The following is a 16,547-nucleotide window of genomic DNA, read 5'->3' as shown; positions in this document are numbered from 1 at the left end:
TATGTCTCATTAACTACCTCGAAAGGCCAAAAGTCCACAGGCCAGCGGTACATCCATGCTTAGGTAAAGGAGCCATTCTGCCGGCGAAGAAGGATGAAGTACATACCACAGTTGCACTATTCAAAGCTTTTTTTATTATTGCTATGGCATCAATACATTAGATGACCCAGTTGATCTCAACACTTCTGAGCACGCTTGCGTGAAATCCAGGAATGGTTGTGCGTGATCTCGAGTATGAACATATCCTCAGAATATGGCCAGGGAAAGACATGGTTGCTATGGTTTTAGGATATTCCCACCGTCGGATTTGTTACTTGGGAAGTTCGTTCGGTTCTCACGGTTTGATATTTGCCTTTCTGCCTGAGGCCTAAAGCTTATATTTTCGCCTTAGGAATCAGGCTACAAGAGTGTTTTCAGATATTTCTACAACTTTACCTACGCCCAAACGATATTAAACCAACTTCTCAAATATTTACTGTCGTGATATGTATCAAGCCAAGGGACAAGTGTCCAGATATCCCCCGAATCTCGGCATAGCATTTCAAAGTGCACAGTAAAATCCGTGCGAATCGGGAATAGCGCCATTTCCCAGCCCTTCTCTGCGAGTCATGACTGCGGGTGAAGGCTCGTGCGCTCGGCTTTGCATTTGAATATTCGCCTTGCAAGGTTTGAAAGGGCTAGAATCTGACATCAAAGGTCCCTTGCAGATGCATTATGACCTTAGATAATCAACGTGCCATGGGTGAGGTTGTCGACTGTCTTCAACTTCATGGCTACATCTCTCGTGGCGATCAACTTCGATAAGAACCAAATCCAAGCCAATGAAAAAAAAAACCTAGTAGCGGCTTTGGTGCTTGCCGACACTAATTCCACCCGCAGGGGTCCCTGCCCCTCGTGGCGTCCAAATTCCTTGCTTGCTTTTCTTCATTCTCTTCGACTACTTTGTAGCCACAACAGCCTTTTCTCTTCTGTCGAAAATCTAGAGAAATCCAGAGAAAAATCACCGTTCGGTCCCAATGGATTCTAAGAATTCCCCCAGCTCAGTTGTACCTACAGGTACAGCGGGCAAGGACAAACAGCGGACAAACTCCTTACTAGCGGAGGAAAGATCGATTCGAAATGGAGACCAAGATATCTTGCAGGGAGAGAAGGTGGACGAGGTTCTTGCTGCTAAAATGACGCTTATCAATGATGTGGGAAAACAATACCCTGGCACTATGAATGAGACACGCAATTAACTCGAGGCTATTTGTCCTCTACAGACCATTGATGAGATTGGTTTTACGCCTCACCACTGGAAACTGTTTTGCCTGAACGGATTCGGATACGCAGTTGATTCGCTCATCCTCTTGATCCAGTCCATTATTTCGACCCAGGCCAGGTTGGAGTTCAACCCATCATATTCCACCGGGCTCACCATCGCGGTCTACGTCGGTATGTTGGTGGGTGCCATTTTCTGGGGCTTTTCGGCAGACATTATCGGCCGACGGTTCGCCTTCAACTTCTCCCTGTTCGTTTCGTCGATATTCACCATCGTCGCGGGTGCTGCCCCTTCTTGGGTCACTCTGGGTTTATTCATCTGCTTGAGTGCTTTTGGTGCCGGTGGAAACCTGGTTTTGGATACTACGGTCTTCCTCGAATACCTTCCCAGCAAGGAACAGTGGCTGTTGACACTCATGGCAGCTTGGTGGGGTGAGTTCACACTTTCCAGTGAATTTTCTGCAGAAAGTCTGAACTGACTCACAGTATCTAGGTTTGGGTCAGCTTATCGCAGGTCTGTTTGCTTGGGCGTTTCTTCCCAACTTCTCCTGCAGCGACGCAGCCACATGTACTCGTGAGAACAATCAGGGATGGCGCTATGTCTGGTACACATCCGGTGCCCTGGTATTCGTTCTCTCCGTCCTCCGTGTGACCATCATCCGCCTTGAAGAAACCCCCAAGTTCCTCATCTCCGAAGGAAAAGACGAGCAAGCAGTACGCGTTCTACGCAACATTGCCGATCGACACAACCGCCCATGCAGCCTCACCATCGAGCAGCTTCAAGCATGCGGACAAACCGTTCCTCGCGGAGCCCCAGGGGATATTTGGTTTGTGCGACTCATCTCCCCGAGCGAAGTGTTCTTCCATCTCCGTGGACTCTTCGCAACTCGCAAAATGGCCCTCTCGACGTCCCTAGTCTGGCTCTCATGGCTCCTCATCGGCCTCGCCTATCCGCTTTACAACGTGTTCCTCCCCACCTATCTTGCATCGCGGGGCGCAACCTTTGGACAGAGCAGCCCGTATATTACCTGGCGGAACTACGCCATTAACAATACCTGTGGTATCCTCGGCCCTGTGCTGGCGGGATTTATGTGTCGCTCGCCCTGGTTCTGGGGTCGTAGGGGAACCATGATCATTGGAGCTGTGGTCACTATGGTTTTCTTTTTCTGCTATACGCAAGTGCGTACTGCGAATCAGAATGTAGGCTTTACGTGTGCTATTTCCTTTTGCTTGAATGTTTATTATGGTACCCTCTATGCTTATACCCCCGAGGTATGTGCTTGCTCACTTTGATTAGATCTCTCAGCCAGTATCTAATTGCTTGATAGGTCTTCCCCTCCGCCCACCGAGGCACAGGAAATGGTGTTGCTATTGGCCTCAATCGGATTATGGGAATCGTCAGTGCCGTTGTCGGCCAGGCGGCAAATGTAAGGATATAGTATTTGCTCACCCGAAGAAATTACTAATATTCTTTCTGAACAGACCAGCACGCCCGTGCCAATTTACATCTGTGCGGCCCTTTACATTGTGATGGCGATTGTCGCCGGAGCCTTGCCATTTGAACCGTATGGCCGACGAAGCAGCTGAAGATTCAAATGCTTTAGGGCATATAGTAGTCACTTTATGAATATTTTAAGGCTCCCGTTTGGTTCCACGATTGTCTAAATGGACAAACCTGGATGACCCAATCGGAGAATCTCATTTCGTTACTCGCCTCGGCAGGTTAGCCGTCCATATATTTATATTTGAAATTAAAGCATAAGATTATACACCCCAGCTACCACATACCATCGATAAACAATCCAGTACCCATAGAGACAGAGCAAAGTGTTAGTACTAGTTGAACTAGAGAACACATTGGGATCTTTGGCCAAATTGCATAGAAGAATCGATATCCCCGCGTCAGCATTGAACCAGTTTTCACGCCGGTAGTTACCAGCAACCGTTCTCCGTGCAGTCAGCGGCCAACTCTATTCATCTCTCCGTAGCCTTCGCCGCCTTTTCTCTCGCGCCATTTTCCCACTGATCCCACGCCAAAGTAAGACTCACAGTGTCTCTCCATAAATCCTCAGGATGACCTCCAGCCGGCGGTTCCCTGCCATTTCCAACTTTCCCATTTGTCTTCCCCTTCACAAACCGCATATGCCAAGGTGTAATCCCAATCTTCTCAAATCCCATCCTCTGCGCAAGTCGAGCACTAGCAGGGTTCATCGTGCTAGCCATCCAATGTACTCTGCGCAATCCAAGGCCGCCTTTCTCCGTGGACTCAAAGGCAAGCTGTAGAGCGAGTCCAACGGCATTAGTTGCCACATGAGTTCTTTGATACGGAGGCAGAATGACAATAAATCCAATCTCTGTGCACAAGTTTATCGGTGATGTACGGATAAAGCTCACAGTTCCAGCTAGTTCACCTTCGGGGTCTTCTGGGGATGGCGGCCGTGTCTTGTCTATTATGGCAAAGGCAAATGACTCTGGATTGGAGAAAGACAGGATATGGCTCGTGGAATTACTGTAAAATAGGGACTTGAATTCGGTTGCCGAGGCCGGGGGAGACATGGGCATGTGTGCGTATATTTCGGCATGGGGCGATGATAGGCGGAAGAAGGTCTCACAGTGTTGCTCTGGGTTGAAGCGGATGAGCTTCACACGTTCGTTTGATATTTCTCCCACGTGGAAGGGGAAGACGGAAATTGAAGCCATTTTGGTCGATGTGGGAATGTTGGGTTTGGAAAGAAGGTTAGGTCGCTTGGTGGCTTTACAGATCAGCGAGCAGATTTGTAACCAGTTCTGCGCGATGGGTAAGTCGCGCAAGTTGGTCTGAAGAGGTTGCGTCTTACAGGGTAAAATTGTGAGTGAGTCACCCTTCTTGGCGAAGACCTCGGGATACCTACGGATGGCATTGACCCTTTGATATCTTGTAATCTTTTCACATGCTAAGCCCCGTTTCTGATAAATTTTGGCGATGGGTCATTTTTAAGGACGGTCATTCGCTTTTTGCCTCTTTGGGGCTGATCCAAGCTTCATACGCCCACCTTGGAACAAGGCCAGAGGACAAGGGCCTCGTATTCCCGTACTTTGATCATTGGTCAAATTCCACGCCCTTTTCCCAAAACGCAAAGGCTTCTGAAGGGCTATGAAGGAGCTCTTTCATAATCTGCAATTATTCGCGATGCATGAAACCACACAAAACCCCTTGAATATCAATCTAGACTTCTCTCTGGACGATACAAAATATGGGGACATCGGCATTTATTGTACCGTGTTGTGCCCAGCCATTCTAGATGCCCACTGCTGCTCCGTGCTCTCGGGTGTGTGCTAATCGTCGCCGACTACCTCCATATCACAGCAAATTTGACCTGAGACTTGCTAGCGTCAGTCTTGCCACTTAAATACAAACAAATGATTCACTCATCACTCATCATCCTTCGGTGGCTGATACACTTTATGCTGGAAAAATCCATTCTGCCAGGACGCTTCCAATGCCTTTGAGACTTGAAGCCCTTCGAGTCTCCCTGTGCAAAGGACTCCTCCGATCAAGAGGACGCAGTGCTGACAAAACTGCGGTCGTTGCTTGATACGGGCTTAGAGCTGTCATTGGTTTCAGCGTTGCAAAGGCCAGGGTCATTGTTTGGCATGGGGGTGAAGTCGTTGTTGCTGGTAAGACCGGGATCGTTGCTTGGCGGGCTGAAGTGGATGCTGTTGAATTGGGTACTTTGAGACATGGTACTTTGAGAGGTGGTATTTTGAGAATAACTCTTGAAAAATGGAAATAATCGATACGCCACAGCACCGATAATAAGAAGCGGCAGAAGACCAGACGTCATCTTCGTATAAATGGAGAAACCAAATACAGATACCATGCCGTGTAGCTTTACCAGCATCTGGAGAGCGTTGTAAGAAGTACTCATAGGACCCGCTTCCGCAAAGACAGTGTCCACCATCAAAGAGCAAAGAATGGGTACAACCATCCTACTAGTCGTGAAGATGAGGATACCCTCGAATAAATATGAAGGATCCTTTATCATGCGAAGAGGGTCACGGTGTGCCACCGAGAAGAATATACCACAAACAAGTGTGATTATATGCCAATCGATCAGACCGAAAATTTGGCCATGGGAGGTCCAATCCTTGTCGGGGTCATTGGGGTCCAAAATTAGGTTTGATATCGAAGGGAGAGGAATTTCGGGGGGCACAGGCTGTGCTTCATCTTGTGCGCGTGCCTCATCTTCTAAGGGAGTATGAGACCTCTCAGTTGATTGATTCTAGGGAATCCCCAGATTTGACCCACCTTCCTGGAAATAATCAATAATTGTGATGAGCGGTGCGACCAGTGTCACCATAGAAGCGACTTGGCCAAACGACCAATCATTGAAACCAGTCAACGAAGCCTCGAAGCCCATCTTTTCCGGTCGCTTTATTGTCCCTACCACTTGGGAAATACCGAGCGCAAAAGCGATGATCAACCAAGAGACCTAATATCAAGTCAGAAACCATAGGATGTAATCAACACACGTCCCATATCTGACCTCTATAATGGACGAATCCCACACATCCACGAGCACCAAGCACATGAGGTATACAGATAAGAGGGGGAGGTAGCAAAGTGTCAATTTCAGACTCCGTGGCGAGCGTGATGCCCGGCTCCAGTTATACACAATGCGTAACAATCTTCGTATGGGACCTGCAAGGAAGGTTCTAGCTTTAACAACACTCCTTGATGGCGTATCGTAGAGGTTGATTACCCTTGAGGCAAATCCAACGATAATCAAGATAATCGAGAGAGGCATCCGAAAAAATGCCGAATTCATCCCCGGACGAGCGTGCATATGACAGATTGCAGGGTCACTGATAGTCGGGTGATCATGATCGTCATTGTCTTCGTCAAAGGCCCAACGATAGTTTCCTGTGAAACTGATGCCCACGATCAACATCATGGCTAATACACCCACTAAGAGTACTCTTATTGCCCGCTCGATAGGGCGGTCGTGGAGATAGTTGCGCAGATGTGTTAAGCAGGATAACTGGGTCAGGCAGGAAATCCAGGCCATGTGAGTGATGACTAGCCAATGATAGGTTGCCAGGCCGCATTTAAGCTGGGAATACCCAGCGATCAGGATCCAGAAGCCTGTCACGATTTGTATGTCACTCATTGCTCGGATGCACTGTTTTAAGAGGTTTTAATCCTTTCTGATTCACCGATCCGATCTCATAAGGGAACACACCTTGATTAGAACCTTTGCAAGTTTTTCGCTCTTGGTAATTTTGACAAAAGGGCTTAGGTAAAGCTTGAATAATGCTAAAGAGGATACGTCCATCGGGTTGGGTCGAACCGGTAGACTTTGAGCATTTTCAAACGGGTTGCGGGTTGGATCGTAGGAAGTGAAGTAATAGAGAGTAATGGTCACTACGGCGAAGCCGGTAGTCACGATATTGTTGATAATGATCTACTAATGTGAGATGCGCCCGTAATTGAGAGAAAGGGAAACTCATACCCCAATCCCAGTGATATCGCTGTTTGGAGATAAGGGGGCGGGAGCTGAGCAGTCGACATTGCAAGACATAGCGCGGCCGTCATCCGACCTCCGTTTTCCGTATGTCTATCAGTGCGTCTCTCTATTTTGTAGTCTATTGTTAGGTCGAAGTTGTCGAGTTGGGCATTGGAGGTTTCTATTCTCGCTTAAGCACGTGATGGTGAGTCCAGGTGAGGCTGACAAGCACGGTCCCTGCTGTTATATTCTAGAAATGCTTGCTCCATATACATAAGAATATCATTTATCTCGAATATAAATGTTTCACATTTCGATGAAACCGTAAGGGAAATACTCCGCTACCTACCCTATATTCGGTTCCATTATTGCCCACTCTGTCTGGTTTGCCCTATAATCGTCGAAAATAAGTAAGGAATAAGGAACCGCTCGAGTCCAGGTCTGGTGAATGAGAGAGAAGAATTTAGTAATATCACTATGAATACGGAGGAGTACTCGGGCTATTGTATCCCCATGTCCAAAGTTGAGCTGACCGGTGATCCTATTAAATCACAGGTTTGGACACAATGAGGTCCTGATACTGAAGGCCCAAGACCCCGAACATCCCACCAAGCAATCGTATAATCTAAAAAAGCCACCACCCAAACAAATAAGCGCCCTAACTATGTATAATATCTACTGTTTTAGCCGCATAAGCTCTAGTCGTGGGGTGAAAAGAGCACTGGCATAGTACGCTAAGGCACTTTTGAGAGTTGGTGATAGCCCTGGAGGCAAACAGACTGCGAAGACCCACAGTTCTTGTATCCAAACAGACCCTTGGAAACTGTTGGTGTGGCTTTCCACTGCCAATCAGCAGTCAACAATGAACTAGCGTCTGTCAGATCATGCCTAGCGCTTACTTTGAAAGGACCCCGTGGGGGCCAAGTGAGCGGGATTCTTAGCGTGTGCCACTTTTGCAAACGCTTTCCAACATTCGCTTATTCTTCTGAAACAATCTTGGCATAGACTGACGGGGTAGAGAACACCCTTAAATGGTTTCGCTGCGCCAATGAGTGAGAGATAGCTGAAGATTCTCTTGGAGTAGAACGCTATCAATCGCGATCTTGTTTAGCAGGACCATTTTATCTCCGAAGTTTATTCGCGCCATCTTCGTGGTTGTGGCTACTTGTTTGGGGGTTGTGACATTGCTGGAACTTCGAGCCACTCGCCGTTTCGGTGATTCTGATTATGACTTCGCTGTTGAAGCCGGGAAGCATGTCAACTGGTCGCGATTTGCGTACACCCAATATGCCACCGACCGGTTTTATTTGTGTAACTCGGTCATGCTATTCGAGAGCCTCCACCGGCTTGGAAGTAAAGCTGATCGCGTGTTAATGTACCCCTCTGAGTGGTACGTTTCTGAAGAAGGTGGTTCAAGGGAAAGCTGTATGCTTCGCTATGCACGGAACCATTATGGGGTCAAGCTCAAGCCAATCGAGATACAAATAAATTCTGGGAGTGATGGTGAGTGATTTCAGCTCATACAGCGTTGCAGAGCACTTGATCAGCGCCGCTATTATAATTCCAACATGGAGCTAACTTGCAACGCTTCTGTCAGTAACGTGGTCAAAGAGCTGCACAAAGCTGCTCGCCTTTAACCAAACAGAGTACGACCGGGTTCTTAACTTGGATTCAGATGCAACCATTCTGCAGGTGTGTAAATCAGTCATGGAGTTGTCTGTTATAATAAAAACTTACCTATATTCAGACCATGGACGAGTTATTCCTAGCGCCCTCCAGCCCTGTCGCCATGCCCTTAGCTTACTGGACAGATCCGGAAAAGCGAATTTTCACCTCTGCGGTCATTCTCATTCAACCTTCTGCAGCTGCCTTTGATCGCACGATGAATGCAATTTCTACCGCCAACTCTAGCACCTTTGACATGGAGATTATGAACAACATGTATAAAGATACTACACTTACTATCCCGCATCGGCCGTATATTCTTCTGACTGGGGAATTCCGCTCCAATAAGCACGAGGCATATCTAGGGAATTCAGGCGAAACGTGGGATGCCGAAAAGGTCTTTAAAGAGGCTAAATATTTGCACTTTTCCGATTGGCCTGTTCCTAAGGTATGTCAGACTTTGGAATGAGCATCGGTAAATTATAAAAAAGCTAACTTTTTTTGGTAGCCATGGATTAAAGCTCTCCCTGATGTGGTCGAAGATTCGCAGCCTCAATGCGAGTTGAACCCGGCAACTGGTTATAAGGATGACTGCCGCGTCAAAAACCTTTGGTTGGGAGTTTATGAGGACTTTAAGGTCAGACGAGAGGTATTTCAAGATCCTCCTTATACATATTAACTTCATCGAGTTTACTAACCTTGGTTAGCATATATGTGACACTGCTGTGAGAGAAGGTTGATACCCCGAAGCAGCCTCATAGATCTGCTCAACGCCATTGCTTGCACATTCCACGATCACGATATAGAATATCTGTTGCCTACCATCGAAATCTTCTGGCTGTACATTACCACGATTAATTATTGTGATGGGATATAAAACAGGATAATTTTAGATTAATGAAGATCCGAGGTGTGAATTGACATTTTTATGTACATATTGCATACATATGGTCGTTGTATCAAAGCAAAGCCGATGTCCGATAGAATTTTTTAGTAATATATTCATGCTGGGCAGATAAAGTGTGGCTGTGGATGGTGCATGGGGCAAAATAAGGTGGCTGGCTGCCAAAGGTCAATGCACAGACCCTTTTCCTACTATGCTTTGAGATCTTCGACGATGTATACCATTTGCGTTAGACAATATCTACCCGAGTGCATCAAAATACCTTAGTCACACAGATTCAAAGGCAAGGTGTTACATACAGCCAGCCACATTCCCAATAGTTGGATCTTTCTGCAGAATACCGCGAGTAGATCCCATAGCTTCGTTTATTTCCAGCCCCAGAAGGAATTCTACCACTCTGATATATTTGAACTAAGTTTCTCTATCGTTCCTCCTTTTTTCTCTCTTTCTGTAACATTTACACGACAGGCAGAGGATAGAACAGCAAACTCTATGGATAACAAAAAAGCTCCACTCAAAGTGCTTGTGACAGGAGTAAGCAATATTCAAAACACATTAACCCAAATGTCTAACATATAGTCTATTCAATGTGTAGGCAGCGGGCTTTTTGGGATCAAACTTGGTCGATTTCCTCCTTGATAATGGCCATACGGTGATTGGGCTCGACAGTTTTCAAAGTGGCTCATCGCAAAATTTGTGCCATTTAGAAAACAATCCCCGGTTTGAATTTTTTAAGTAAACTTATCTTGCGCCCCTATGAAAAACAAACCTGTCAGTCCCTGACTAGGAACCAGTCACAATATCCAATATCCTCTTCCAGAGCTTGAAGGAGTCGACCAGATCTACAATCTAGCTTGCCCAGCAAGCCCCGTCCATTATCAAAAAGATCCAGTGTCGACCTTGAATACTTGTTTCCTCGGTACTCAAAATCTGTTAGAGCTTGCGAGATCCAGAAACATACGCGTTCTGCACACCAGCACCTCGGGTTAGCAGTGCACAAACCCAACCCCCCAAATCCCTTAATATGTACCTGACCAAGGGTATGCCCGTGGAAACAGAAGTCTACGGCGACCCCACCGTCCACCCCCAGCCAGAGCACTACTGGGGCAATGTAAACTCATTCGGCCCACGAGCCTGCTACGACGAAGGAAAACGCGTCGCCGAAGCCCTCTGCTACGCCTACAGGGAGCAGCACAACGTCGACATTCGCATCGCGCGCATATTCAACACATACGGACCACGCATGGGCGCGAGCGACGGCCGCGTCGTTTCAAGCTTCATCGCATCTGCATTGGCCGGTGAAGATCTGAAAATTACCGGTGATGGCATGGCAACTCGCTCGTTTCAATATGTTACCGACTGCACGCAGGGTCTGTATGCGCTCATGCAGAGCGACTATAGCAAAGGCCCGGTGAACATCGGTAATGATGGGGAATTCACTATCCAGCAACTAGCTGAAATCGTGATTGGGCTTGTTTCGCAAATGATTGGCCGGTCAACCGTCTCTATTGCGTATCTGCCGCCATTGGTGGATGATCCCACGGTGCGTCGGCCGGATATAACGTTGGCGAGAGAAGTGCTGCAATGGGCACCGGTTATCCGGCTGGAAGAGGGATTGCGGAGAACAATTGCGTGGCATATCAATGAGGGGCGGTCTGGCTAATTAACGGACTATTGGTGCATCACAGTTCCCGTGTCGGGTATGGCTTCCGAGATCACTTTGCATATTTGAGCATTTGCTTACTCAATAATGGATATTTGGGCTGTGGTCAGTCCTCAGACTAGAAGGTCTTTCCGGTACCCCTCTATGGCGCCTATTTTTAATGCATCTGTGTAACCGGTAGATCAATTTCAAAATCAAAGCGCGATCCCCCAGACTCTCAGAGATTCTTTCTTATCAATAAGCTCTATCTGACGAATTATTCAACCTATCAGATTCACGCTGAAGTCAATCAACGTGGGTCCGACAAAGATTTCCTCTTTGGGATTAGCTTATCGCGGCCAAGTATGAACTTCAAGATGCGTGACAAAGTGAGACTCGCCAATCACGGCGTTATGTATGGGCTATTTTTTAAGTATCAGTATCATAATTCTGCAGCTTGATTCTTGGCTATGGCGGGGTGAGTATATATATGACTCCCGTCCCCCCAGTACAAGTCCAAGTCCAAATCGAACATCTTCAGTGAACATCACTTGATTCATCCTTTCTCTTTTTATACGCCAATCCTTCAGTGCAATCAGTCTACACAATGGGTGACTACACACCAGAAGTGGCAGCGGCTTCAGTGCCTACCCTATCCGAGAAGCAGGTCGACGTTGCTGGCACCAAACCATCCAGCGGAGTCCTTTACCACCAGCTGCGAAATGAGCCCTTGAACATCGTCGGTGGTCGAGGCAGCTACCTGATAACCGAGGACGGTCTGGAAATTCTGGATGCGACATGCGGTGCAGCTGTATCCTGTCTGGGTCACAGTGACGAGCGTGTCCACGAAGCCATCTTGGACCAGCTGAAGAAAATCCCCTACTGCTACTCCATGTTTTTCACCAACAGTGCTGCGGAGAGTCTGGCAAAGTTTTTGGTAGACTCAACTGGAGGCAAGATGTCTCGTGCCTACATCGTGAGCTCGGGTAAGAAACCTGTCCATTCGAAATCAAGATTGGTCACTAAAATCACAATAGGTACCGAAGCTGTTGAGGCTGCTGTGAAGATGGCCATTCAGTATTTCACTGAATTGCCCGTCCCTGAGCCCCAGCGAGTTAACATCATTTCGCGCAAGTCGTCCTACCACGGAAATACCCTAGGGTCTCTTGCTGTTGGACACCACGCCTCGCGTCGGAGAATCTATGAAAGTCTTCTTTCGAAAAATATCCACCACGTGCCCCAATGCTATCCCTACCGCAGAATGAATGCCAATGAAAGTAACCAAGAGTACGTCGCAAGACTAGCTCAAGAACTGGAGGACGAATTCCAGAGACTTGGCCCCAACACTGTCTGTGCATTTGTAGCCGAGACAATGCCCGGTGCTGTGAGTACCACCCAGCTCCGTCATGCTAAACATTCTAACTGACTTTTTAGACCCTCGGCTGTGTCCCCCCATTGCCCGGCTACCTGAAAGCACTAAAGGCCGTCTGCGAGCGACACGGAGCGCTCTTCATCCTAGATGAAGTAATGTCCGGCATGGGCCGCACTGGAACCCTCCACGCTTGGGAGCAAGAGGACGTCGTCCCTGATCTTCAAACAATCGCCAAGGGACTCGGCGCCGGCTATGCCCCGATCGCTGGGTTGCTCATCAACAAGCACGTCGTCGATACTCTTAACAAGGGTACCGGCGCTTTTGTTCACAGTCAGACATACCAGGGACACCCGGTTGCCTGTGCAGCTGCGTATAAGGTGCAGCAAATTATACAAGACGATAATCTGCTGCCGAATGTGCGGGCGATGGGAGAATATCTGGGTCAGCGTCTCCACGAGCGTTTGGATAGTCACCCTCACGTGGGTGATATTCGAGGCAGGGGCTTGTTCTGGGCGGTTAGTTCTCTTTACTTTCTATTTTGGTCTTTACTAACATGAATATAGATGGAATTCGTTCAGGATAAAGAGACGAAAGAGCCATACCCGCCTTCAAAGGCGCTTTCTCGAACTCTCCACGCGACAGGTCTCAAGCCTGGAAATGCAATTTCGTTGATGCCAGGAAATGGTGGTATCGATGGTGCTAATGGTGACCATATTATTCTGGCACCGCCTTATAATACTACCCGTGAGGAGATCGATTTGATTGTCGACCGAACTGTTCGGGTTATTCAGGAGGTTCTGGGATAGCGGACTCTCTGAAAAGTAGTCTCTATTTTATCTTCTCGCTATTAGCTTAGTTAAATTGCCACCCAATCTTTAATCGACAAGACTTTTACGTTGCTGTATGCTGTATCATGAATCAATGCTGCAGTATATATATAGGCGGAAAGTCGTCTTACCAGCAATTTCAAAAGAATCCACCAGTTCACTATAGCCACTAACCATTTCCTCATTCTCGCTTCTGATAGATCATGATATGTACATAAACTTTAGCATATCTTATGAATTTAGTCTGCTCCATTGCTTTGCAATCTATACCTACCTATCGCCCCGAGTTTAAACCAATATAATTGGTCAATCATCAGGTGACCATCATTGTAGAGATAAGGCTGCGGGGCAACAAGATACCCCAGGGGCCGTTAATATATAATCCTTGCTCCTACTCTTATTATTTGTCGATCTTCCACCCAGTAGTACATCATTTATTTAATCATTGAGATGCCCGGAGGCGACAAGTTCTCACGGTCACGGACTGGTATGGCTGCTCATCCTAGGGCGAATTGGAAGTGCTGATATAAATATGGAATAGGATGTCTGCAATGCCGAAAGAAGCACAATAAATGTGACGAGCAACAGCCAGTTTGCTCCTTTTGTGCTTCGCGAGATCTAGAGTGCAAATATTCATCGGGTGTGAAATGGGTTCGACCGAAAGAGCCAATGCTTACAAGGCATAAGCCTCGCTGCAAAGACACCCGTCGAGCGATTGAACAAAACATGCTAGGTCAACCTTCGGCACTATTTGCAGAGACATTTTTTGATTCTGCAGAAGACAAATCTGCCTGGGAATATTGTACGTGATCTCATGGTATGTAATCGGAATTGGAATATCTAATCGAGAATACTTGGACAGATATAAGCCTCGTTTCATCCAATGTCCCCGCTGTAGATGGCCCGGACAACCCTTACCGGCAACTCTCCATCCCAGCCCTATCATCACCCATTCTCCTCGAGACTATTGTCTGCATATCGACAGAACACATGCTCAACTTCGGATTAACTAGCATTGACATCGCAGCCAAGCGCCAGCAGCGAATGCTCAGAACCCTCGGACAAAACCTGCTCAGTATCGATGCCGAGGCCGCTTGCGACACAGGTACAATCGTAGCGAGCAACAAGCACGAGCGAGAAGCGCTCCTCACAGCTGTTGTCCTTCAAGGCATCGTCGTCGCACAAACAGCAGACGGCGTACTGGAGCCTCACGTCAAATGTGCTTCTTGGCTCATGCAAGCACTAGGCTACTTCGAGGAAATACCCCAAAATTCCATCACACGGATGGCAGTACAACGCTTCGGCATGGTCGATGTAATGCTAGCCATCTCACGACAGCGAAGGCCATACGCACCGCAGAAATTCATACTCAACCAGCCGGACCAGAATCGCTGGGACACCACCGAGCCCTCATTCCACAAGATGACAGGATGCCCACAGCCACTGATGTGTTTCCTAGTACGAATAGCACATCTAGCCTGTGACGTGAGCGAGGGACTCGAGATAAATAATGATGAAAGTGCTATGCTCAACGAAGCATTCCGACTTGACACTGAGCTTCGCGTCTGGGGATCCGGATACAGTGGAATTCCGCCGGTGCAATGCGAGCGTTCACCCCTGGATATCCTCACCGAGTGCTTTTACTGGACTGCGCATTTACTACTTGCTCGTCGGGTTTTTCGAGACCAGACGTGCTCGCCGCGGGTGCAGCATTTGGTGCGTGTCTGCTTTGGGCTAATGGATCATCTGTCGACGGGGTGTGGGCCTGATTCGTCGCTGCCTCAGCCATTTTACCTTGCTGCGAGGGAGGCTATATCGGCCGAGGACCGTGCGTGGGTTCGGCAGAAGCATGAGTCCATGACGGCTTACTATAGGGAGCAACAGCGGAACTCGGCAATGGACCTTATTGAGCAGATCTGGGAAACAACGGATAAGCTACGGGAAATGGGCAGTGGATCTGGTTGGCCGAGGGAAATTGAATTGTCAATAGTGGATAGTTATGTGCAAGCGCTCGATAGAGGGGCTTGTTTCTTCATCTTCTAACGAAGTTAATTTTATATATTTTTCGAGGGGCTTTTTACTTTCCCCTCGGGTCATTATGAACCGGTTCGTCGAGCATGAAACAATGAACGGTCCCAGGTGTATTTACCTAGACGAGAATATCGGGATCTCGCATGTCAACAATGGAAGATAGGGCACCTACACATGTCGGGTCATTAGACACGAAGATTACTGCATGCAGTAGCCGAAGCAAAATAAAGTACCAAAAGGAGCCAACGCTAGAGGCCGAGGCCGAGGGAATAGGCTGAATGCAATGCCCCAATTTGGAGATTGATGAAGAGGTGAAGGAGTATACATCTGTATACAATGTACTCTGTCTGTACAAAGTACTCCGTATACCTAGATCATATGATAGTATCTTTAGAATATCCGGATAGTACGGATAAAGAAAGAGTCCTGATTCAAGTCCGGTCGGAGTGGTCTGGAATGACCTGTCATGTCCATTAAACCAATCATAATCAATGCCGGGGCGGGTACCTGAATGTTCACTTCTGGTCCGCGGAACTGTACGTGTAACTGCATGTTTATTGGTCGAGTCCACTGGATTAACCCCCTGGAAACTGTGGGTGTCCAATAGTCACTGCACAGTGTTCCAGTGGCTGACCTTGTCAGGGGAAACTCCCAGGGGGAAAAAGAAAACCTTCTATTTCATCCGGAGTATCGTTAATTCGTTATAATGTATTGAGATGTTTCAGATGCCCCGATCTCACGTGGATGCCGTTCGCATCCAAGCGATGTGGATTGTGTGGTTCATTTGACGCCACCATTTTCTAAGGGACTTGCCCCTGAGAGTAACACAGGACATAGACCCCGAGTAAGGGGAGCACTCGTACCCCTCTCCAAAACAATGGTCAGTCTGTGCCCTTATTTCTAGTCTCCATGATGCTTGGGCTTATGCAGGTCAACGCAGGGGCCGAAAACCAGTTTTCCTCCATTTCATACTTCCTATACTGGATCTAGGAGAAAAAAATCAATAGATTTTCTGGTTTAAACCCATAGAAGAGAAAGAAAAAAAAAAAGCGAAAAAACGTAAGAGAACTAAAAAAAGACTAAGAAATCGAGGCCCTGACGAAAAAAAAACAATGGGGCCCCCACGAGGTGCCAATAGTTCAGAAAGCCCCGGTGTGTCCATCTCATGCCCGGTTCCCCGTGTAGTCAGCATCCCATCTCCTGATCCGCTTTCCTTCTTGTGTTTCTTGTTTCTTATTCCCTCCATTCTTTTCTTTTCTTTTGCGTCCGTTTCATTCTTTCACGGCGACATTATATCACTCTTTCTACCCAATTCATTCGTTTTCTCGAGAACGGTTTGCCCCCCCCCCGTTCCCGCCCC

General features: G+C 47.6%; 7 protein-coding genes across 7 annotated transcripts; 5 read left to right on the top strand and 2 right to left on the bottom strand.

Moving 5' to 3' along the window:
- Positions 1–1,016: 1,016 nt before the first annotated feature.
- Positions 1,017–2,847, top strand: N7517_001377 (MFS transporter; the record flags this gene model as incomplete). Its single annotated transcript, XM_056719107.1, has 5 exons — positions 1,017–1,193; positions 1,263–1,692; positions 1,754–2,532; positions 2,589–2,687; positions 2,743–2,847. The coding sequence occupies 5 exons, from the start codon at positions 1,017–1,019 to the stop codon at positions 2,845–2,847; spliced, it is 1,590 nt and encodes a 529-aa protein (XP_056583242.1).
- A 387-nt stretch (positions 2,848–3,234) lies between these two features.
- N7517_001376 (GNAT family N-acetyltransferase) lies at positions 3,235–3,960 on the bottom strand (the record flags this gene model as incomplete). Its single annotated transcript, XM_056719106.1, has 1 exon — positions 3,235–3,960. One exon carries the CDS (start codon positions 3,958–3,960, stop codon positions 3,235–3,237), a length of 726 nt encoding a protein of 241 aa, XP_056583241.1.
- Positions 3,961–4,793: 833 nt separating this feature from the next.
- N7517_001375 (uncharacterized protein) lies at positions 4,794–5,831 on the bottom strand (the record flags this gene model as incomplete). The annotated part of the gene is made up of 3 exons (XM_056719105.1): positions 4,794–5,488; positions 5,549–5,732; positions 5,787–5,831. The coding sequence occupies 3 exons, from the start codon at positions 5,829–5,831 to the stop codon at positions 4,794–4,796; spliced, it is 924 nt and encodes a 307-aa protein (XP_056583240.1).
- A 2,237-nt stretch (positions 5,832–8,068) lies between these two features.
- N7517_001374 (uncharacterized protein) lies at positions 8,069–9,090 on the top strand (the record flags this gene model as incomplete). The annotated part of the gene is made up of 4 exons (XM_056719104.1): positions 8,069–8,249; positions 8,344–8,438; positions 8,494–8,859; positions 8,920–9,090. The coding sequence occupies 4 exons, from the start codon at positions 8,069–8,071 to the stop codon at positions 9,088–9,090; spliced, it is 813 nt and encodes a 270-aa protein (XP_056583239.1).
- A 1,249-nt stretch (positions 9,091–10,339) lies between these two features.
- N7517_001373 (NAD-dependent epimerase/dehydratase) lies at positions 10,340–10,978 on the top strand (the record flags this gene model as incomplete). Its single annotated transcript, XM_056719103.1, has 1 exon — positions 10,340–10,978. One exon carries the CDS (start codon positions 10,340–10,342, stop codon positions 10,976–10,978), a length of 639 nt encoding a protein of 212 aa, XP_056583238.1.
- Positions 10,979–11,564: 586 nt separating this feature from the next.
- On the top strand, positions 11,565–13,135 carry N7517_001372 (Pyridoxal phosphate-dependent transferase major region subdomain 2; the record flags this gene model as incomplete). Its single annotated transcript, XM_056719102.1, has 4 exons — positions 11,565–11,943; positions 11,995–12,341; positions 12,392–12,844; positions 12,893–13,135. The coding sequence occupies 4 exons, from the start codon at positions 11,565–11,567 to the stop codon at positions 13,133–13,135; spliced, it is 1,422 nt and encodes a 473-aa protein (XP_056583237.1).
- Positions 13,136–13,882: 747 nt separating this feature from the next.
- On the top strand, positions 13,883–15,199 carry N7517_001371 (uncharacterized protein; the record flags this gene model as incomplete). Its single annotated transcript, XM_056719101.1, has 2 exons — positions 13,883–13,958; positions 14,019–15,199. 2 exons carry the CDS (start codon positions 13,883–13,885, stop codon positions 15,197–15,199), a joined length of 1,257 nt encoding a protein of 418 aa, XP_056583236.1.
- Between the last annotated feature and the right edge of the window lie 1,348 nt (positions 15,200–16,547).

Source organism: Penicillium concentricum (assembly GCF_028827145.1).
Source record: "Penicillium concentricum strain IBT 3081 chromosome Unknown utg000001l_segment0_segment0, whole genome shotgun sequence".
Taxonomy (NCBI): Eukaryota; Fungi; Ascomycota; class Eurotiomycetes; order Eurotiales; family Aspergillaceae; genus Penicillium; species Penicillium concentricum.
Note: the sequence above shows the minus strand (reverse complement) of the source record. Positions and strands in the feature narration are given on the sequence as shown.